This window comes from Hyperoodon ampullatus, assembly GCF_949752795.1.
Source record: "Hyperoodon ampullatus genome assembly, chromosome: 1".
Taxonomy (NCBI): domain Eukaryota; kingdom Metazoa; phylum Chordata; class Mammalia; order Artiodactyla; family Ziphiidae; genus Hyperoodon; species Hyperoodon ampullatus.
In genome coordinates this window covers 60,203,967-60,226,522 of record NC_136914.1, presented here as the reverse complement: position 1 = coordinate 60,226,522, position 22,556 = coordinate 60,203,967, and the positions used below count along the sequence as shown (strand labels likewise).

General features: G+C 52.7%; 1 protein-coding gene across 1 annotated transcript; it reads left to right on the top strand.

Moving 5' to 3' along the window:
• Nucleotides 1–9,715: 9,715 nt before the first annotated feature.
• On the top strand, nt 9,716–21,644 carry TBATA (thymus, brain and testes associated; the record flags this gene model as incomplete). Its single annotated transcript, XM_079697376.1, has 9 exons — nt 9,716–9,762; nt 11,020–11,255; nt 13,205–13,360; nt 14,454–14,533; nt 15,695–15,871; nt 17,817–17,898; nt 18,698–18,842; nt 20,438–20,490; nt 21,559–21,644. 9 exons carry the CDS (start codon nt 9,716–9,718, stop codon nt 21,642–21,644), a joined length of 1,062 nt encoding a protein of 353 aa, XP_079553502.1.
• Nucleotides 21,645–22,556: the final 912 nt, after the last annotated feature.

Below are 22,556 nucleotides of genomic sequence, written 5' to 3'. Positions count from 1 at the left end.
CTAAAAAGCATGAACATGCTATCATGCCTCCATTCCTGACCCTGACACCGCCACCCCCAACCCACCCAACTGGGGACTTTCTGTGGAAGCTCAGCTTAGGACAGGGCTGTGGGCAGATCTCAGGACAGTTGCAGCTTCTAAACCACCCCTGGGAAGGAATGGCCCACAGGAAAGCCCCCTGCAGGACATCTGGTCATGGAGCCTAAAACGCCCTGCCCAAGGAGGGGCGGGAAACCACCCAACAGCAGGCTGGGATGATCATGACAGAACCGGCCACTGGGGAAAAGGGTGCTAAGAGCCGGCCAGGGCAGGGAGCACATGCCCAGAGGTTGCCACACTGGGATAAAGAGCAAGGTGCAGTGGATCACTGCGTTACACGTCCCAGGTGCCAATTCAGCCAAAAGTCAGAGTGGCCAGGCCAGATCCTGAGAAACAAGTTATTTCCCAAGGAAGCCCACCTTTCCTGAGGAAGCCCCCTGTTGCTATCCAGGCTACACAATCACTCCTAGCAAAGCATCAAAACCAGAGAGTGACTGCTTATCAAAAACCAAATAAATACAAACTTCCTTGGGCAAAAGGAAACCAGCTGGGCCTGCGATGACAGAACAGCTTTGAAGGCAGACGAGCCTCTACCCAGAGATCACTGTGTGGGCTCAGGTGAGTGGGTTTAACTGATCCTGGGCTTCCTTGGTTGAAAAACAAAGCTTAATAGCATCTACCCTGGGACTGTGAGGGCGGGTGGGTATGTGTACCCTGCACAGGGCCCGATCCACAGTAGGCACTCAAGAACTATTAGTCTAACCTCCTCCACCATGTGCATGATGGAGTTCAGATAAGATGCCAATCTAGGCTCTGTGACCGGCTAAAGCAAGCCCAGCTCTCTCTCACCTCGTTGCTCTAGGTCTGGCTCAATCCCCATCAGGACCTGATCCTGACGGTAGATTAGCCTTTTCAACGTGCCCCTTGCCCCGTTGAGTGTACCCTAGGCCTTTTCAAGGCTTACCCAAGAGCTACAGATCTATCATATTCCTGCAGAGTTTTGGTGTTTGTAGATCAGTAAGACCCAAACCAACTAAACCCAACACCCCTTGTTTATGGGCGTTACAAAATATATGTCGTAAACAGGGGTGACTACCTACCTACATAGCAATATAGTGTCCTAACTTTAAAACTGAAAGCCATCAGAAAAAAATCCTACGTGAAGTTAGCAGATGCATGAACTTACGATGGATAAGTATGCATTGAAGAGAAGATAAGATTTAATATCGTTGTCATTTTTTCCTTTATATTTGCCATTTTGAAATAAGGCTGAATTAGTATTTTTATACAACTACATACAATTGTTCTGAACGGGAAAGCTACAAATGCAGTCCAGTATAGAGGTGTTGTCTTGTTGACTCTAGTACTATGTGAGCAGCATTACCATGGGTGATGTGATTTTCCAAAATGATGGATTAAGAGTTGATAAAGCTCCAAACAAAATGAAGGATAACCTACCTGCAACTTTCAACATGGTAGATGTGTTCCAGGAAGAGTGTTCGATAAAACCATGTTTTTAAAGAAATCCACTTTTTCTTGTATGAAAGTGAAATTGAGTTCTTGGCCCATGTGACTATGAACTGGTTTTTCTCCTACATGATTGTTCTGGCAGGATGTTAAAAAAAAAAAAATGTAGGGCTTCCCTGGTGGCGCAGTGGTTGAGAGTCCGCCTGCCGATGCAGGGGACACGGGTTTGTGCCCCGGTCCGGGAGGAGCCCACATGCCATGGAGCGGCTGGGCCCGTGAGCCATGGCCGCTGAGCCTGTGCGTCCGGAGCCTGTGCTCCTCAACGGGAGGGGCCACAACAGTGAGAGGCCCGCGTTCCGCAAAAAAAAAAAAAAAAAAAAACAAAAAACTGTGTAGGACTCAGGACAGTTCTTCATTGTGAGGGACTGCCTTTGCAATGTCTGCATTATGAGACATCTAGCATCCATCACCATTACCAAATGCCAGCAGAACTACTCCCATCATTGTGACAACCAAAACTTCTTAAAATTTTGGGATTCCCTCTAGGGAGCCCAGCTGTCCCACTGAGGTCTGAAAACAGGAATGCACACTAACACAAGCCTCATGTTAATATCTACAGCTGAATATCTGTCAAGTTAGGAGGGACTCCAGCATCATCCGGCCTGTCCTTCCCTTCTAGCATGGCACATCAGAACCTCCAAGGAGCTTTTCCAAATCCCATGTCAGGGCTTTCCTACATTCCCTGGTGAATGAGGGGTGGGGCCCAAACATCTGTATTTTGAACATCCCCAGATAAAAGTTGCTAAATTCTATCCATTCTCATCAGTTTCTATGCCTTGGTCCCACAGCTAGTGGAAACCGAACCTAGAATTCCTGCTCTAGAAGCCCAGGCCCATAAAACATGATGAAACTTATAGGTTCTCGTGCTGGCTTTGAGACTCACATGCTGTGTGGCTTTGGATTTACCCTTTACCCTCTCTGGGTCTCAATTTCCGGAGCTCAAAATTGGATAGAGAGGGGAAGCTGCTCTCCAACTCTGTCAGTCTAGAATTCTCTATGCCCTACTTGGGTTATACTTCCCAGAAGCCTCTGTTTAGAAACTCTACTTCTCTGTGCTCAGGGTCCCAGGAGAGGCCCTTGATCACAGAGTTATTTTGTTGGAGAGGGTGTCTGCCCTGGTCTTGCGCTGAGGATGCATGGTGTGGCCAGAATGCCCTGGGAGGCCAGCACCTTCTCCCTCTCCCTCCCCTTCAGTGTTGACACAGATGGGATGCAATGAAGAGTAATATAAGTCCTGTGTAAACAGAGGACCAGGGGGCCAATTAGTAACCTTGACCCATGGTTACTCCTTGCCTGGCCCTGCAGAACTGGTTTCCAGGACTGACTCACTCAGAGGAGCTGGGCTTTGGGCAGCTGGGCGGGCAGCAGCTATATCCCGAGCTCAGGGTCAGGGTAGGAGAGGGCGTCCATCTCTGCAAGCAGATGGAAAAGATTTTATGTCTTACAAAATTAAAGAAATTTTCCCCAGTTTTTTTTTTTTTTTTTTTAAACTAAGGGCAGTTGTTCTCCATGCTCCATGCTCGGGGGAATGGACCGAGGCAGAGGGATCAAGGACAGCGTGAGCTGAGAGGGGAGGCTGAGCAGGAGTTAACCAGGCAGAGAGATGCAGGAAGAGTGTTCCAGCTGAGGAAACTGTATATGCCGAGGCCCAGAGGTGGGCTCAGGAAGGCCAGCGAGCACCATGGCAAGAGTTACGGGGAGGGGAGGGAGAGGCAGGTCAGTAGGGGCAGATGTCTAGGGCAGGTGTACAAATGCACATGACTTCAGGGGCCCAAGCAGGTAATGGGAGAGTTACCATTTGGGAATGTAGACCTCAGGCTCGTTCATTCATCCATTCAACTATTTAATGTTAGGTTGCAGTATCCTGGGTGGGGGAATGAATCACTGAGCAAAACAAAGATCCCTGCCGTCATGCAACTTACATTCTAGTGGAAGGAGACAGACAAATAAACAGAATAACTAACTATATGGCAAGTTAGAAGGTGCCAAGGGCTATGGAAAAAGAAGCAAAGCCCAGTATGGGAAATAGAAAGGTGGGGCATGGAGCAGGATGTCATGGGTGCTGCACTTTTAAGTAGAATGGCAGGCAAACGCAACATGTGATGACTCTTTATCCTTAGTTAGCAACAGGAAACAGCAAGCCAGCATAATTTCTGGACAAAAAGAGCACAAACATATTGTAGGACCATGTTGTGTTCTTGTTTCAATTTGCATAATCTGTCTTGTGACCATGATGTAACTTGCTGAATCAACCCCTCTTTGTTAATTCCATCTTTCTCTCCCAAGAGAGAGAAAAGAAATTCGTAGTTGCATAGTGATTGTCAAGTGATCTAAAAGGTCATAAAGAAGAATATGACTAAGGAACTCCCAGAACTTTGGGCAACTTACTCAATTGTTTTGAAGTTTTGTTTTTTCATCAGAATATACTATATGAACAGACCAGTCCACAAATCAAAGAGTAGAGCTTGATGAATACTCACGGCGTGAACATCAGTGTTCAGCACCCCTATCAAGAAACAGAGTATGGCCAATTCAATTGTTTTTAAACAAATGCAACTGAGAACTAGATGGAGATGGTAAGTGTCCTGAGACCTCAGGGCCCTGTAGGATATAGTATTTCTAACTTTATCGAAAGAGCAGTAAGCAGCCATTGAGGTCCTTTTAATCAAGGAGCTGACCGTATCACATTTGTTTTTTAAAACAATTCCTCCACATAGTATAGAGCATGGCTGGAAGAAGATCCAAATGGCAGACTAGGTACAGGCTTTTGCTTTCATCTCAGCAGAGTGAAGACAGTTGGTTCTAGGATAGAACAAGGGCATGAGCTTAGAAGATGGACTCTTGGAAAGTGAGATAAACAGAGTAAAAGGAGCTTCCCAGAACTACAGTCCACCCTGTGCCCTGACCAGCAGGCTGCCATGTGTGACCAAGCTAGCAGCCCCAGGGGAAAAGTCACATTCATAGCTCAAGACAAACTAACCCATGTCTAGTGGGCTATACCTTTAACCTGTTAGAGCAGGATTGGGGTACCTCTCCCTTAACCACGGGATTCTTTCTGACCTGATCATTTCCCACAAAATAGAGTTGGTTGTAGCAGTAACCAATAGAGTGGTTACATTCATGCTGAGGCTATTTATATCCACCCTAGTGTTGGGGGCTGAATTATGTCCCCCAACAATTCATATGTTGAAGTCCTAACTCTCAGTACAGTACCTCAGAATGGGACATTCTTTGGAAGAGGGGTCATTGCAGATATAATTAGTCAAGATGAGGTCACACTAGAGTGAGGTGGGCCCCTAATCCAATATAACTGGTGTCCTTTAAAAAGGGTAGATGTAGACACATACATGCACACAGAGAGAATGCCATGTGGAGATAAAGGCAGAGATGGGAACTATGCTTTTACAAGTCAAAGAACACCAAGGACTGCCAGCAAACCACCAGTCTGGGGCAGAGGCATTGGGCAGATTCTTTCTCACAGCCCTTAGAAGGAACCGGGCCTGCCGACACCCTGATCTTAGATTTCTAGTCTTCATAACAGTGAGACAATAAACGTCTGCTGTTCAAGCTACCCTGTTTATGGTCCTTTGTTACAGCAGTCCTAGCAAATTAATACACCTAGATTCTCAAACTAGCCCCACACTTCAATAGGTTGACAAAGGAGGAATGGGAAGGGCAGGGTGACACGACCACTCCTAGTTGCCTTACGTCCCCTCTGATCGTCCAACTGTTGGAGCAGTGACTGGGGTCGGGAAGCCTCCAAAAGCCCTGGTGTCCACTGCCGACTGGCTTCATGGTGGGCAAAAGCAGCCTGAAGCTCGTCCTTGTGTATCTGCTTGAGGGAACTGCTACACTCAGTTTTGGGGTACAAGGAAACACCTGCCACTTAGGGACAGATATTGCAGGGGGCACTGCAAAGGAATCCACTCATTCAGACATATTTCAAATACCCACTCTTACTATCCACTTCTCATGTAATTCACGTACTCCAAATGTTTAAACCATTTCCACTGGCTGCCCAGTCAAACATCTAACTCAACACTGCCTTGTTATTGCATCATCTTAGACTCAATTAAAAACTCATTTTGGTCAAATATCCTTACCAGTCCCTCCAATATACAAATAATTTCAGTCCTTTAAAGCAAGTTGTTTATTGCTGTATGCCTGCTTCTGATCCTGGCTACATCCCCCAGGGGAAGTACTACAAAGTCTCTGGTTGACAGCAAAAGGTCCTGAGGGGATTGCTCAATGTTGTCTCTGGAAACAACCTCACAACTATAAAAACAAGTCAAAACCAAGCCTGGTGGTGGACTCAATCACCAATGGCCAATGATTTAATCAATCATGCTTACCTATTGAAGCCTCCATAAAAACCCAGAAGGATGGTGTTTGAAGAGCTTCCAGGTTGGTGAGAGGTCCACATGTTGGGAGTGGCACACCACAGTTCCAAAGGGAAAGATGCTCCTGTACACGGGATCTTGACCTAGGTACCTCTTCATCTGGCCGTTCATCTGTATCCTTTATAATACCCTTTACAATAAACTGTAAACATAGGTAAATATTTACCTGAGCTTTGTGAGCCATTCTAGCAAACTTTCAAACCTGAGGAGGGGATCGTGAGAACCCTAACTTTACACTGGTCAGTCAGAAATACAGATGACAACCTGGACTTGAGACTGGTGGTGTTACCAATAAGGGCTCATGTGCCTGCAGCCACAGAAAGCCAAATTCTGACAGCGGGTGTTTGCAGCAAAGTAAGGGTTTTATAGCATCACAACCAGCAAGGGAGTGGGAGACAAGTCTCAGATCCACTCCATTTGGTCTTTGAGTGAGGGATGTTTTGAAGGATAAGAACAAAGCGGCTGGGATTAATCATCATCAGGTGACATTTCTGTGACATTCAGGTTCTGGGGGCTCAGGATGTCTCTGGTTTTGGATTCTCTGGCCAGGTGGTCCATGGCTCAAGGGCCTGTTATCTCACCTTCCCTGGAGAAACAATCTGAGTTTGTTTGTTGATGATGATATCTATAGTAGCAACCTGAGTACATTAACGATGTTATCATGTTATCGACAACAGCAGTTTTAGTCATCTGCCCCTGGTCGATGAGTGTTCAGTTAGCACAGGATTGAGGTCAGAGCAGACAAGAAAGGGAATAAAGTTTTGGATTGAGAGATTAATCATCAACTCAGTAAGGGAACTTAGTTTTAGTGGGACACTCAGTTTCAGTGTCTGAAATGGGGGCAGCCTTGTGGGACTGGGCCCTTAACCTGGGGGGTCTGATGCTGTCTTCAGGCAGACAGTGTCAGAATTAAGTTAAACTTGTAGGACACCCAGTTGGTTCCTGCTGAAATGGGGAAATGCTTGGTGTGGGAAAAAACCCATACATCTGGTGTCAGAAGTATTCAGAGTGGAGAAAAAAAATAGTTTTCTCCAATGAAGTTTTATACCACTAGATATCAAGATGTATTTCAGAGACATCAGGTAAATTGTCTGAGGCCTCATAGCTAGGAAGTAGAGCTGGAATTGGAACCAAGTATTCTTACCACTGCTCCACACCTCTGGCAGTACGGACGACTTACTCAAGGTGACATATCTAGGGAGTGTCAGAATCCCATGGAAACCCCTGCCGAACTGAAAGCCCAGGGTCCTCCCACCCAGGTAACCTGCCTAGAGTAGGGCTGCAGGGATGCTTTGGATCCTGTTGGCAGCCTCCTCCTCTCCATCTAAGAGACAGCTCTCTGCCAATCAATCCCCAGAAATAGGACGCATGGAGACAGACCCTCTCTGTGGTGGCAGACAGCCCAGTGAGGCTGACAGAGCTGGCACCCAGCCCAACCAAACTTTTTGGCCAGTTTTTCTCTCTCTGCCTGATGCTCACTGGCTGAAACCAGCCCCTGATTCTCATTTTCTCCCTTGGTCCCCATTGAATGGGAGATAGAAAGGGAGCTTGGAGGGAGGGCGAGCAGGTCCTCAAGTGAGCCCTCCTGACCCACCAGGAAGGGTAAGAGGAGCTGGATGGGGGTGAGGAGAGGGGTGCTGGGGAGTGGGTTCTGGAGCTGTGGGGCAAGGTAACCTAGCAACCACTGGCTCATGCAGTCACAAAGCGACAGGCTTACCCACAGAACTGACGAGCCTTCCCATTGATGTGTCCTTTTGCTCTTTCCTGCTGGGGCAGCAAGGGCTACTCACCCACATGCTATAGCGGCCACTTTCCTCCGTGAGTCCAGGGATCTCCACAGGGCAGGAAATGGGCACTCCAGACAGCCCAGGGCCTGGGGGAGGACCCAGAGGGGCCAAGAGGGGAAAAGGGAAGTTCTGTCTCTGCATTGGTGTCAGCCTTCAGGCCCCTTGTGCCTGGCCAGCTGGGGGCCCAGGGAGAGAGGGAAGGAAGGTCAGGGTCAGATGCAGTGGGGCCCCAGCCTGGCTTGCTCTGGAAAAGGCAGGCCTGGCGCACTAGAGGCTCTGTTGACCTCTTCACAGCAGCTGTGGGCTATGACCCATTAGTGGCTTATAAAATCAACTTAATAGTTTGCATCTAACACTGACAAAATGAAAACAAAAAATAGGATGAAACTATCAGTATGCATCATATATAACAAGGGTAAGAATTGCTTCAGCTTCACATACACACACAAATGCATGCACACTTGTGTGTGTGAATTGGGTTATGATGTAAAAATGAGTTTCTTACTATGGTCACCGTCAAAAGTATTTAAAAGTCTCTGTTCTATCGAATCTTTTTCCTGTAGACAGGTGGGTATGGGGCATCCCAATGCCCTGTCCTCAACCCTGCAGCATCTAAGTGCTCTAGAGCCTAGCCCCCATCATTAAGGATGTCCAAACTTCCTTCAAAGGAAGCCCTGCCAACTGGTTTTCTCTTTAGGCAAAGATCAGGAGACTTTGACTCAGGATGCCTGGCTCCTTGCTCTTTGATCTCAAACTCTCTCCTCTTACCCGATCTCAGGCAGTGCTGTCCACTCCCCTCCACCCTTACCTGATGGAAGGCTGGCCCTGGGGGATCTCTGGGGTCCCTTGCAGGTTTTATGACTCAGACGGTTAATTCTCAGAATGCACTGATTTCCTGCCTCAACCCCATCCTTGGCACCTGCAACCCCAGCACTATATATACAGATCCATAGATTTAGATTAATCACAATTCTTGGCTTTAACACCTATTATCTTTCATTCGTGTCATCACCAGTAAATGCACTTCTCAAACCAAGAACTAGAACACCACCGCCAACACATCATATTTACTCCTCTCCTCTCCACCTCCCCTTCCCATCTGCCCTCAGAAATAGCCTCTATCTGAATTTTGTGTTTAGCGTTCATTGCTTTTTTTTCTTGTTTTTTCACATTTATGATAATTTTTCTTGCTTTTTGTTTCTTTCTTTTTTAATTTTGGTTGTGCCGGCTCTTAGTTGCAGCAGGCAGGCTCCTTAGTTTTAGCTCGCCGGCTCCTTAGTTGCAGCACGTGTACTCTTTAGTTGAGGCCGGTGGGCTCCTTAGTTGCGGTTCACTGGCTCCTTAGTTTCGGCATGCATACTCTTAGTTGCGGCATGCATGTGGGATCTAGTTCCCTGAACAGGGCTCGAACCTGCGTCCCCTGCATTAGAAGGTGGATTATTAACCACTGCGCCACAAGGGAAGTCCTCTAATTTTGCTTGCTTTTGAACTTTATCTTTAAAAAGCATCTCAGGCTACATGGTCTCCTGCAACTTGCTTTCCTGGACTTAGCATCACATTTGTAAGATTCATCTATGTTGTTGTGTGTAGCTGTGGTTCATTCATTGTTGTTGCAATGTAATGTTCAATCGTCTGAATGGACCACAGCATATTTATCTATTCTTCTGCCACTGGACATTTAGATTGTCACCAGGTTTTTGCTAATTTGAACAATGTTGGTTTGAATTCCTTACACATAGCCCCCTTTGCATATCTGTAAGAGTTTCTCTGGGGTATATTTCTGGAAGAGGAATTGCTGGATGATATGGCATGCAAATGTTCAATTTTATAAGATATTGCCAATTTTTTCCACTAAAGTCTGTTCCGGTTTACACTCCTACTACCAGTCAACAAGAGTTCCTGTTATCCATCTTCAACACTAGTATTAAATTCACCGGTCCTTACTCTGTTAGATGCCTTACAATGGCTACGGAAGTGAGGACCCAATTGGCAGAGCATCCACTGACGAGGTAAGGTCCCAAATGCCTTCCCTGCTGACCAAGGAGGTGGAGGGGGCCGGGGTGGGCAGAAGACAAAGGAACTCAGCAAACTGAGGGTCCAAGTGGAAATCACCTTCCACTGCCATCAGCCAGGCCCCCAGTGGGTTCTCAGGCCTGAGTTAGCAAAGTCACCAGCAGGGCCCCTCCTGGGTAGGGAGAGAGTCACAGGCAGGGGGCAGGAGCACAGAAGTTCCAGGGGTTTTCAGGAGCTGACTTCTCCTGTTAGTTGGGGGTAGGGGAAGCCAGCTAACAGCGACTTTCAGAGAAGGTTTGCTTTATTTCTTTAAGTCCCAGACCCCTTACAGGCGAATCGAGGACGGAACAGGGACCTCAGGGGCCTGGTCAGCGAGATCTGCAGAGGGTCCCGGGGCAAAACGCCTTGCTTAGCATATCCAGAGTCCATCTATACTCCTCCAGAGGGACTCCCTTCAGCCAGGACCACCGGAAGGGAAAGCAGACAGTGAGCAGGCAGGGGGTCCCACCAGGCCCCTGGCGGACAGCAGCCCACCTTGGATCCTCGCTGGACCTACTCCATCGCCTCCTCCAGGGGCAGAAGCACAGCGTCCTCAGGAGAGGGAAGGGGTGCGGGTGGAAGACAGAGAACCTGAGACGCTTGTCTCCAGCGAAGCGAAGCAAAGCTTGAGGCTTCCCTGCAGCGACGCAGCCCTGACAGCCGCCCTGTCACCTCTGCATCTCCCGGGAGGGGCCCCCACGGGAAAAGGGCTCGCTGGCCTAATCTGGCCTTGGCGCCAGCTTTGGCCCCTGGACGCTGAGTCTGGGCCAAAACTTCCCCTGAGGGCAAAGGGGGAGGGTGACAGCCCATAGCTGGCTTCTCTTGGGCTGCCAACAGTTTGGCTTGGGGAGAGGCCCATGCTAGGGTCAGCCCCCCAGCCCTGGAGGTGTATATAATGTACCTTTGCTCCAGTCCAGGTATTTGGATGAGTAGGTGGGTCTATGGCTTCTCTTTCTGGCTTTAGAAATGGTTTCTGAGAGAAAACTGGGGTCCTGGCTCCCTGCTCAGGCATCGTAGGAAGACAGAAGGGTCCCTGGGGCTGGATGGCATGGCTGGGAAAGGACCCTGGGGGAGGGTCAGCTTTGGTGTCACGGGGGTGGCGGTGAAATCCCGGAAACCAGATTTCAGAGCATCTCAGGAATGGATTCTAATAAGCTCAGGTGGGCACCGCTGCCAGGGGGCTCCATTTGCTTCTCCCTGACCCTCTCCTTCAGGCCAAGGGCTGAGCCAAAACCCGAGAAGAAGTCAGGGTGCAGGCCAAGGAGCCACGCGGACGGCGGGCCACAGAAAGAACTGATGATCCCAGGGATCGTGGATTTCAAGCTGATCCGAGAGGCACTGAGGACCTCCAAGCCCCAAACTCTCGGTGCCCACCGCTTCGGCCACCTCAGCCATCACCCCTTCTTCTCCCGGCTCCACCCCCAGCTCCAGCACGTGACCCACATCCAAGGTAGGGCTGGGGAAGGCCAGAGCCTGGCCGGAGGTGGGGACAGGGGAAGGCGTGCAGGAAAGGGAGGACCCAGCCCGCGCTTGGCCGAGCCAAGACGCGACCTGAGTCAGGGGCAGGGTGCGGGGGTCCAAGGGCAGACTGCCGAGCCCTACGGGATTTACGTCATTGCCGATTCTCCCATTTTACAAATCAGAGAAAGGGAGGAAGTTTCTCCTGCAGAGCTGCACTCTCCTGTCTAACTCAGGCCATTTCATCCACTCCGCTATTCATCCACCAAATATCTAATGAGTGTGAACTATGGGTCAAGCAGTTTTTTAGGTCCTGGGGTTATGAGAGTGAGCGAGACAGACAGTCCCTGCCCTCACGGAGCCATCTCTTTGGTGGGGAAGAATAGGAAGTAGATAAGGTGTCAGATGTGGTAAGTGCCAAGGCTATACGGGGAGGCCTGACCAAAAGCATGACATTTGAGCAAAGAATAAAGGAAGACAGGGCATGACCCATGTAGATCTCAGGGGAAGAGTGTCCCAGGCAGAGGGAACAGCAAGGACAGAGGCCCTGAGGCAAGAGCATCCTGGCTCTGTTGGAGGAACAGCAAGGAAGTCAGTGTGGCTGGAGCAGAGTCAGGAGTGGGGAGAAAGGAGATGCAACAGAGAGGCAGCCGGGCGCACATCGCTTGGGCCTTGGAGCTCACCGTGGTCACCCTTAAGCCATCTCACTTAGTCAGACGGGAGCCACTGGAAGGTTGAGAGCAAAGAAGTAGCAGAAGGGATCTACTGGCTTTTGAATGGATGGTGGCTTGGACTGGGGAGGTAGCAGTGGAGGAGTTAGTGTCCCTGCTCTAGAGATATACAGAAGGTAAGGCCAACGGGATTTGCTGATAGATTCAAAACAGAGTACGAGAGGGGAGAGGAGGCAGCCTGACTCCCAGGTGTTTGGCCTGAGTAACTGGAAAACTGGAGTTGCACTGGCTGAGACAGGGGAGCCCACAGAAGGGGCCAGTGGAGGGTGGGGAGGGTCAGGGGTTTGGTCTGGGACGTGGGAGATGCAACATGTGCGATGCCTCTTAGAAGTCCGAGGGGAGGTATCAAGTAGGCAGTCAGGTCCATTTGGGGCAGAGATGCCAACGTGAGAGCCGCTCAGATGGCGGTGGTATTTGAAGTGGCATGCTGGATGGGATCATCAGGGGACCATGTAGATGCAGGGGATGAGAACCTGGCATGAACCTGGGGACCCCAAGGCTAAGGGGTTGAGGAGATGAAGAGGAAGCAGTAGCCGAGCGGCTGGTGAGCTAGGAGGACCCAGGAGAGTGAGAGGTCCTGGCACCAAAGGAAAGTGTTCAGGAAGACAGAGTGAGCACCCACGGTAAGTCCTAACCACGCTGTTCCCCAAAGCTTAACTAATGATGCTATAACATCACACAAACCTTAGACCAGAGGGTCCTCACATGTAAATGTCTCTTACCACCTCCAGGCTGCCCTGCACTCAGCCCAGCAAGCCCGACAGATGGCATGAAGTTTTATCCAGAGGGTCTCTCTCTGTGATCTGAGTCCAGGCCCCTCTCATCACAAACTGTGGCTTAATGCCCCCGTCCCCACATCCCCTTCTTTAAGCTGCCTGCCTCTGTGTGCTCACACTTGCACTTCACCGCCCTGTCATAGAACACCGAAAGGACCCCAGGACTAGGGTCTCAGGAAGCCCGGGTTCCCGTCTGACCTCTGCCTGACTCACTGCGTGACCCTGAGCACATCCTTTCGCTGCCATTCTAAGTGTCCCCAGGGGTAAGGTCGCAGTGGTTACAGAGGCCCTCCCAGCTCTCGCCATCTCTGGGGCTTGTGGTTACTGGACGAAGTGGGCCAAGTGCTGCCCCTGATCACCAGCCTCCTCCCAGCCCCCCGGAGTTCTTGGGGTCCACTCAGGCCCCCCTTCCCACAGCCTCTCACCCTTCACAGATCTCACCAGGAAGCCTGTCTGTGTTGTCAGGGACAAGTCCTCTCTGGCCGCCTCACCTCAAGCCACACTCTTACCCCGCTCTCTGATCGGGATGCCCACCATCTCGGCCCCCATTGGAGACCCGCAGTCCAATCGGGATCCCTGGCTTGCTTCTGGTGGGTACTTGGGCCACAGCCCCTCTACCTTGGGGTTATACCTGTGCCTGGTTTGGGTGGGTGCCTGAGAAGGAAAGGGCCATTGCTCTTAGGTCAGTGGGGTCTGATGGGGAACCCCACTGTTTTCCTTATTTCCTCAGGCAGCTGCATTTGCATTACTCCCCAACCCCAGGTCCTCAGAAATGCACCCCTGCTTGGCTTTGATGTGTCTGAGGAGTCATAACAAGCAGAGGACAAGCAGATTTGGGCAACAGTCATGTGACTTACTGCTCTAGCCAGGAACAGTATTGGAAATACTGTATTTCGTAACCTGTGTGCTCAGGCACCAGCCAATCAGAACAATCAGCCATCGATAGTGTGTTGGGGGGCGGAGGGGGAGGGCATCATTTCAGAGGCCTCTGCTCTGCCAAGCCTTTCCCTTTCCCTTAAGGGCGGGGAGGATCCCGGGGAAGGGGCGGAGGGGCTTGGAAGGTTTGCTGCAGTGCTCGTCACCAGCCTCGCCAGGAGTCACTGCCCCAGCATATCGACTGAATCTCTGTCCTGGCTTTGGGCTCCTAAAAGAGGCAAAGCTAGGGCTTCCCTGGTGGCGCAGTGGTTGAGAGTCCGCCTGCCGATGCAGGGGACACGGGTTCGTGCCCTGGTCCGGGAAGATCCCACATGCTGCGGAGCGGCTGGGCCCGTGAGCCATGGCCGCTGAGCCTGCACGTCCGGAGCCTGTGCTCCGCAACGGGAGAGGCCACAACAGTGAGAGGCCCGCGTACCGCAAAAAAAAAGAGGCAAAGCTAGACTAAATCACAAACATCTTGGTACATGTAGCCAAACGTTCTCCAGCATCTCCCAGTAAAGCCACAGGCTAGGACACCAATATCAGTAGCCACCACACCCACCAACCCACCAGTGGTGTGATTCCTACTCCTTCCCTCAAGGGCACCACCTCCCCTGTGAAACTACCCTTCCCTTTAAGATGCAGGGCAGTAAGACGGGGAGGAGAGGAGGCTCTTCCACCTACAGTTCTCCCCACCCCCAGTGTACAGGGAGGGCAAGGAGGAGAGCCCCAGATATCAGTTGGCCGGATCTCGTCCCCTCCTTCCAGAGGCCTGGAAGAAGGAGTTGAAAGACCTGGCTTCCCGGGTGGCCGTCTTCACCAAGGAGAATGAGCTGAAGAGCAAGGAGGTGGGTGCAGAACAAAGCAGCTGTCTGAGAGGAGATGAAATGGACTCACTCCTTTGTAACTAAATCCCTCCCACGTGGCTTCCAGCAGATCAGCGTAGAGCGAGCCTTCCTGAGAGGCGCTACTGTTGGCACAGGGGAAGGGGCCCATGAATTCAACCCAAGGGAGAGGGTCCCAGTGAGGGTTCAGAGGACAGAACGTACCAGGTGGAGAAATCCAAGAAGGGCTCATAGTTTAGAAGCAGATGGGGAGAGGCGTACCTAGTGGAGGCACACAGCATAAAGGCTCACAAGCTGGAAAATGCAGGGCATCTTTAGAGACCAGAAGGCTAAAGAACAGGGTACAAGTGGGCAGCATTGAGGGAGAAGGTGGGAGAAGGGCTGACTTTGGACGTAGGCAAGATCAGCTTGTTTCTCATTTCTGAACTTAGTTTCGTGTCTAATCTGAGAAGGAGTGGAAAATCCCTGAAGAATTTCAGACAGAACGGGGGTGGCCTCCTGGGTGCTATTTGCTGTTAAACCAATAAGGACAAGTGGGAGGCAGCTTGAAGGTGGTTGAAATTGGTCCTAGGACAGGCCCAGACCTTTGTGGCTGAGTCTGGTCCTGCCCTTGTCTTGGGCGACAGAGTTCTCATCCTTGCTCTGCAGCTAACTCGCTGTGACACTCAGGGCAACTCAGCTAAGCTGTCTGGGTCTCAGTTTTCTTATCTTTAAAATGGGGAGAAGGATACTACCAGTTTTAACTGGAGTTCCAGGGGCAGGAGGTCCTAGGCCTTGTGCCCACAGGCCTGGCTCAGGAAGGTTTCCCAGGGCAAAGAAAGGATGGCAAGCTGTGGGGGACAGTATCCTACACCAAGGCAGGATACTCTTTTCAAATCTCTGATGGGCTGGGGGGAGGGGCATGGGGAGGGCCTACCCAAGAAGAAGTACAAGGACCACCCAAGAACCATGGTGGGGAGCCAACATTCAATGAAATTCCAGCAGGAAGAGCAATAGCTATAATGGAAGGGCCGCCCCACTGGCAAGAGGGGTCTAGGACAGGGTCGGGCTGGCCTGGTTGATATCCTGGGTCCCTGGCCTCCTCCTCTTCTTTTCCCCCTTGTCCCCTCTGCTTTCTCCTCTTTCTCCCTCTCTGCCTAAAGTCTCTGGCTGCTTTTTTCCCAGCAGAAGGAGGAGCCTCAGCAGGAGAAGGGGGCAAAGTACTCAGCAGAGACTGGTAGGCTCATCCCTGCTTCCACCCGGGCCATGGCCCGCCGCCACTCCTGCCAGGGCATACGAAACCACCCTGCGAGCAGAGATGGAGGAGACCAGACCTTCATCCTACAGGATCAGGAGTTGCTGGTGAGGCACTGGGAAGGTTGGGGGCTGTGGACCCTACAGAGGCCCTAGTCTGAGGGCAGAGAACATGGTGGTACCTGCTCCCAGGCTCACAGGGATCCAACTAGGACCCTTGAAAACTGCTTTCAAGCCTGGCTTCTCCCAGGGAGCCTTGTGCCTGAGACCACGAAGCTCAAAAACCCCAGACCTGGGAGTCAGAAGCCTGGATTCCAATCCCCAGCTGCCTCTAGCTTTCCGTCTGAGCCTTTCCCTCTCTAAGTCCTTTTCCCTCTCGGGACCTTAGTTCCATGATTTAGCCAAACTGGGAGCATGGACACGTTGTCACAAGGTCTGGTCCAGCTGCGGCACCGGACGTGTTAGCGAAGGGAGCCACGGCGGTGGAATGAGAAGCCTGGAGGTGGAGGCCCTGCCTGGCGTGTCCTCACCACGCCCAGCCTGCTGCCCCACGCAGCCTGCAAGGCTGGTTGCAGCCACCTCCCCACACCCTGGAGCCATCTGGTCTGTGTTGCAGCGAAGCATAAAGCCCCCTCCTCCGTGTTCGAGTGCCCCATGGGGGCCTGAGAGGCACGCAGGGGTCGTGCTGGTGGGCGAGGCAGTGAGAGTCTCTGTTCAAAGGCGCACACGTTCTCCAGGAGAGGCCAGACCATGACAGCATCCTGGCACCTTCCCTGTGACCAGTGCTTTAAAGCACGCAGTCCCCTTGGAGCCTTACGACAGTTCAGGGAATAGATAAGAGCAGACAGGACCCCATTCCACAGATGGGGAGGCTGAGGCCCTGCTGGGTGACAGCCCATGGCCCAGGTCCCCGGAGAGGGAGCAGCATAGCAGGGACTAGAACACAGTGCTTTCTCCACCATAGGGCGGCCTCACCTTCCCTGGAAGTAGGTTCTCAGGTCCTGTGGGGAGGGGGCACAGGGCAGGTAAGTTGGATGCGGAGAATGGAGAGGGACCCCGGGCAGATGGGGGCGGGGGTCACCTCAGGGGGCGGGTACCCGGGGGTGAGGGTGGGCAGCCTAGCAGTCACAGGCCTGGGGAGAGGCCCGGCCCAGCTCCCGCTCTGCGAGGGATGAGGCAGACCTGCTGGGTACTGACAGCGCCCCTCGGGTCCTGGGGAGACTGACCACCAAGCGCTGAGGGAACCCCACTTTCCTAGGACTCCGGGGGCTCCGCCTCCCCCCGTGGGCCCCAGCTCCACACAGGCACAGCCGCCAGCAGCAGCCTGGCCTAGGGAGCCCCATCGCCCTTCCAAGACACAGCTGGAGGTCTCGCCGACGATCCCTGACTGGAGGACGCTGTGGGGAAAGGGCCCTGAAGTAGCAGAGATGCCGGAGGCTGAGAAGGCTGAGAAGGCGGCTGGGAGCGAAGAGCACACGGCTCTGGGCGGGAAGGAGCCCCCGGCCGAGCAGGGCACAGAACCAGCTGACTCCGACCCTCAGGCCGCCCACGGGGATCACCCCACCTCTTTGCTAACATCTCCTATCTCTGAACTTGGGAACTTCAGGGAAGGGAGGCCCATGGGGTCCCTGAAATCCCCACACCAAGGACCCAAGCATTCGGGACTCGGTGCGTCTCTGAGGAGCTGACGGGCCAGCCCTGACCCTGCCTTCCCAGTGAGGGACTTTGGGGTACAACCAGCCCAAGTAGGGCTCAGGGATGAGGGGTCCAGGTGTCTGATTCTGAGGTGATTCTGCGAGGTGTCCTCCTCTCTCGAGGCCTCAGATGCCTCATCTGCCCAGTGGGAGGTTAAGAATCTTCCTCCAGGGCTGTAGGCAGAGAAAGCTTTCTACAAAGTGTAAAGTCCCATGCGGAATGAAGGCAGGGACCATCGTGGGGACCCGTCTAGCCAAGCAAGGGCTCTGGGAGACCACTTCACGGGGGAGGCAGCTGTGCAGCCAGCTACAACACGCTGTCCAGCCAAGCTGACCCCGGCCTGTCCTCCTGCCCACAGATCCTGGAGCTGCTTTCTCAAATCCTGCAAACAGACTCCTTGAATGCTATCCAGTTCTGGCTACTCTACGCGCCCCCCAAGGGTGAGGACACAGTCCCGGGCCCAGAACCTCATCTGAGTGGAGACCGCTGAGGGCTGTGTCCACTGTTTCTGCAGGACTCAGGTGTCACTCGGCTCCCACCCCAGGGCCTTACATGGGGGCCTCTCCTCCTTTTTGGAGCCCCAAACTAATCTCTTCCAGCTAGACAATGTCACTGCTCCCTCCTCCACATTCCTCAGCAGGGTTTCCAGGACCCTGCTCCGTAGAGGGGACCGCCTCCTCCACACTGACCGCAGGCCTCGGCCCCTGGGAGGGAGACATTCAAAGACCATACTTAGCAGACTCGGCCTTTAATCTACCACTGTGGGAAACGCACATGCACAGAGATGCAAATGCACGTACATAAGAGCACACACACACGTGCACATGAACACGTAAATGGACGTACACATACTCACTGGGGCGGGAGGTGGAGGGTGTATCTAAGTGGGAGGGTGAGGAATGATGAGAGTCAGAGAACTGATTGGACGGGAGAGTGGTGGGGGGAGGGCGGGTCCCCAGCAGGCTTCCCAGGGGGCCAGGGGGCGTGGTGGCAGGTGGACCAAGAACCAGGTACACTCGAGAGAGGTGTGGAAGGCCGAGGCACGCTGCACACACAGGGGCCAGAGAAGTGTGGCCTTCCCCACGGGCCCCCGAGGACAGAATGTGAGATGGTTAGAGAGAGCCGTCTGGTCCCACTGGGCAGGAGAGCTGGAGGCCCTGCTCCCTGACTTTCCCACCTGGCGGCAGGATGGGGGCCAAGGTCTTGACCCTGAGGATTCTTCCCCGCCTGTGCTTACAGAGAAAGACGTGGCACTAGGCCTCCTGCAGACAGCAGTGGCTCAGCTCCTTCCCCAGGCCCTAGTCTCCATCCCAGCAGAAAAACTCCTGAACCAGCTCCAGGAAATTCAAGAACCACTTCAAGAGAGGCAACAGCTACCCTACAGGTGGGCTTCGCACCCCTCAGCTGCCCCTCTCCTCCCTAACATTCAGCCACCTGTCCTCCCAGGTGAGGCCAGTGGAGGCCAGAGGAGGGAGCCCGGTGCTGGCCAGAGCCTGGGCTGTCTAAGCCTGTCCTGGAGGAAGAGGCCCGTGCTCTCCCCTGGACCGCCCCCCCCGCAGTTCTACCTATGCGGCTTGAAAGCTTACTCTGCCAGACCAGACTCCAGGGGCCAGCTGTGGGGATGCTGAGGGGGTGACCTGTGTCAGTTATAGCAAGACAGGGCTGGGTAAGCCCCATCTATCTCTCCAGGAGCTCTTGGTCTTTGGGAAGACACAAGCAGAGAAGGAATGGTGACACAAGGCAGGCAGAAGTACCTTTATGCCGGTATTAAGTCCTCTGCATGGCTGGAGAGAAGGATTAATGATGAGCTGGGGAAAGGGAAGATGAGGGAAGTCCGCACACAGCGGGGGAGTGGGGCCTGAGTGTCAGCCATGGGACCAGCAATCCTGAGTGCCCACTATGTTTGCCTGACACCGCTGGGTGTTTAACACATTTCTAGTCCATACAGCCACCCACGGAGGCAGTATTACCTCCATTTTACAGATGAGAAAACTGAGGCTCAGGAACAGTTGAATGACAGCCCCAAATCACGCAGCTGGGCAGCAGAAAAGCTGGGGTTCAGACTTAGGCTTATCTGACTTCCAAGCCCAGCAGCGCTCAGATTCACCAGGGAGCTTATTGAAAAGACAGATGCCTAGAGATTGTCACACAGTAGGGTGGGGGTGAACGCGGAGATGTGTATTTCCAACAGTCCCCTAAGTATGTCTGATAGCGCCTGGGGACACTGCTGGGATGGATAGGATTTGAACAAGCAAATGAGAGGGTGGGGAAAGTCAGGAGTGGAAGTCAGAAATGGGAAGCATTAGGGAATGTTAACTTTGGGAGTGGCTGGAGGGCGGGTGGGCTGATTGGTGAGAAGGGGGCGGCGTGCTGTGCTGGCTTGGATGTGCTGAAGGTGTGGGTGCTTGTTCTGGCCCTGGACTTGGTTTTCTTTTCCACTTTGAGACCAGGGGTGGCACAGTGGTAAGGCAGCTTCACTGTGACCTTAGGCAAGCCACCTCCCATCTGTGAGCCTCTGTTCACCTTCTCAAAATACCCTCTCCTGGAATCATAGGGAGGAAAAATTACATCGGGTGCATCAAAAGGCTTGCTGAGTGCAAAGTCAATACAAGATATGAATGTTATCCATGCTCCTCAGTAATTCATTAGGGAAGCAGAGTTTCTGTCTTCTCCACTCACACAGGAAGTCTTCCCGTCTGCAGGGAAGCAGCAGGCCAAGGGAGGGCAGGTGCAGTGGCCTCTCTACAGCTCATTACAGAAGGGTCTTGGTTCCCTGTGGCCACAGTGGGCGATGGAGTCACAGTTGTTGGGGTCCTGCTTGGGGTGGGGACATCCCTGGACAGACACCTGCTGGCTCTCAGGAGGGGTGGCTCTTGCCTGTCCCTGGGGCACCTTCGCCACCTCCCTGCCCACCCTGCCACTCGGCTGGCTGCATGGCTCCAGCCTGACCTTCCCAGCCTCTCCTTGTGTTGGTTTTAGCCAATCCCTGAAGACGACGAAGACACCACCTCTATTAAAATGCGAAAAACCAGGTAAGAGTCCACATAGCAGGTCACTGGGGGCTCACAGAGGCCCACCAAGGCTAGATTCCTCAGGGGATACAAGGACCCCCTGGAGATGGGGCCCTGCCCAAAGAAGCAGCTCATTTCATCCATCCATCCATCCATCCATCCATCCACTCATTCGTTCAGCAGATCCTTAATTAGTACCTAAGTGCTAGCTTCTGGGATCACTGGGGGAGAATTTGGAGACGAGTTCCTGCCGCCATGGAGCTTCATCCTAGGGAGAGGAGTGCAGACCACAAAGACACCTGAGGCAGATGGGTGCCCTAAGGAAAATGACAGGGCGATTGGCAGAATCAGGAGGACTGGCAGGGTGGGGAGAGGGCCCCTTGAGCCGAAAGGCAGGAAGGATCCAGCTCTCTCTGGGTCAAGGGAGAGCCTGCGAGCAGGGCTTCCACCTGCCAGGTGTGTTGGTGAAAGAGCAGGCAGGCCAGGGTGGCCGGAGCCTTGTGGGTTGGGGACAGTGGTAAGGAATGAGATAGGTGGGCAGAGCCGGCCTGTGGGAAAGGCCAGGCATGTGGTCTCATAAAGAGAGCATGGGGTTCACTGGAGGGTTCTCAGCAGGGTGTGGTGGGACCCCTCTGGCTGCTGTGTAGAGAATGGACTGTGGGGTCCCAGAGGGGATGAGGGAGACCAGGGAGGAGGGGGTACCTTAGACCAGAGCGGGGTGCGGGGGAAGGGGAAGGAAGGTTGGAGGGGAGAGGAGAGGACAGGTATTCTCGATGTACACTGTTCTCCCCCACTAGACTGTAAAGGGTCCTGTGTGCCGGGCAGCGTGTCTGACACAGAGTAGGTACTGCTCAGACATCTGTGACCTGGATGTAGAAGAGGGTGGTGAGGCTGGGGGAAGGGAGTCAACCCCTCCCAGGTTGCCAGGAGAGCCCGAGCAGAAGCCTGGCCTGACCCAGGCACGCACACATCCACCAGGGCCTGGCGGGGAGAAGGGGTCTCCCCAGATCTCCTGGGCAGCTCCCAGGTAGGGGCCTGGCCCCTCATGCTCTCCTGCCTGCTGTGTTCCCCCTCCCCGCCCCCCGCCAGAGAACACTGGGAAAGCACAAGTTCTTCGCGTGCACTCCAGCCAGAACCCAGAAGAGAAGGCGGCAAAGCCAAAGGCAGAGGGCTGAGGAGTTCGCACCACTTTGCCCACCTCACTCAAGAAGAGCCCCTGAGTTCAAAGATTCGGCCCGCACCTCCTCAACAGCAATACCGGTTTTCCTATCACATGGAGGCTATTAAAATACTGTCTTCCCCTTAAGAGGACAGTTCCGCTCTCCTACCGGGAGGTCTGTTCTTGGGTAGTTTGCTCCAGGAGGGGGGATGAGCTGTACCAAACCATCCTGACTCCCTTGGAGAAAGCCTCCCCATGTGGGGCTCCCCTGGTTCTGTTAGGTTCCAGAGGACTGAAGGGCAGGTGGTAGATGGGGCTCTGCTCATCCCTGAGCCAAGTCTCCCAGGGTTCTGGGTAGATAAGAGCAGAGGGTGGGAACTCACAGGCCACTTTACAATACTGATCCATACCAATTATTGAGTTCCTACCAGGCACTGAGGCAGGACTTAGGTACTAGCTAGTTCACAGAGAACACTATGTGAATTGTTGTACGTATTTTATATATGGTACTGTGTTTGATGTTCCCCAAAGCTCTATGAGGTAGAGAATCACTCCCATTTTATAGATGAATAAACTGAGTGAGGCTCAGAAAGGTGAATTAGCTTGTCCAAGGCCACACAGTAAGTGACAACCAGGATCCAAACGCAACGTGTCTGGATCTAGAATCCCTGCTCCTATCTGCTGTACTCTGCTGCCTTACGAACAGCAACCCTTACCAAAAGTTGTGGTTACATTCCTGAAGAGCATATGGTTAGGAAAATGGTGGTTGGCAAGATCAAGAAGGAAAGGGACATTATATAAATGTGACCCAGATGCAACTGGGGTATCTCTATCCTTTAAGATATAGAGAAGATGACTTTGACCCTCTGGAAAATCCAATGTCTTCCTTGAGATTTCTGCAAATTGCTTGGGATGGGGTGGGGAGGTC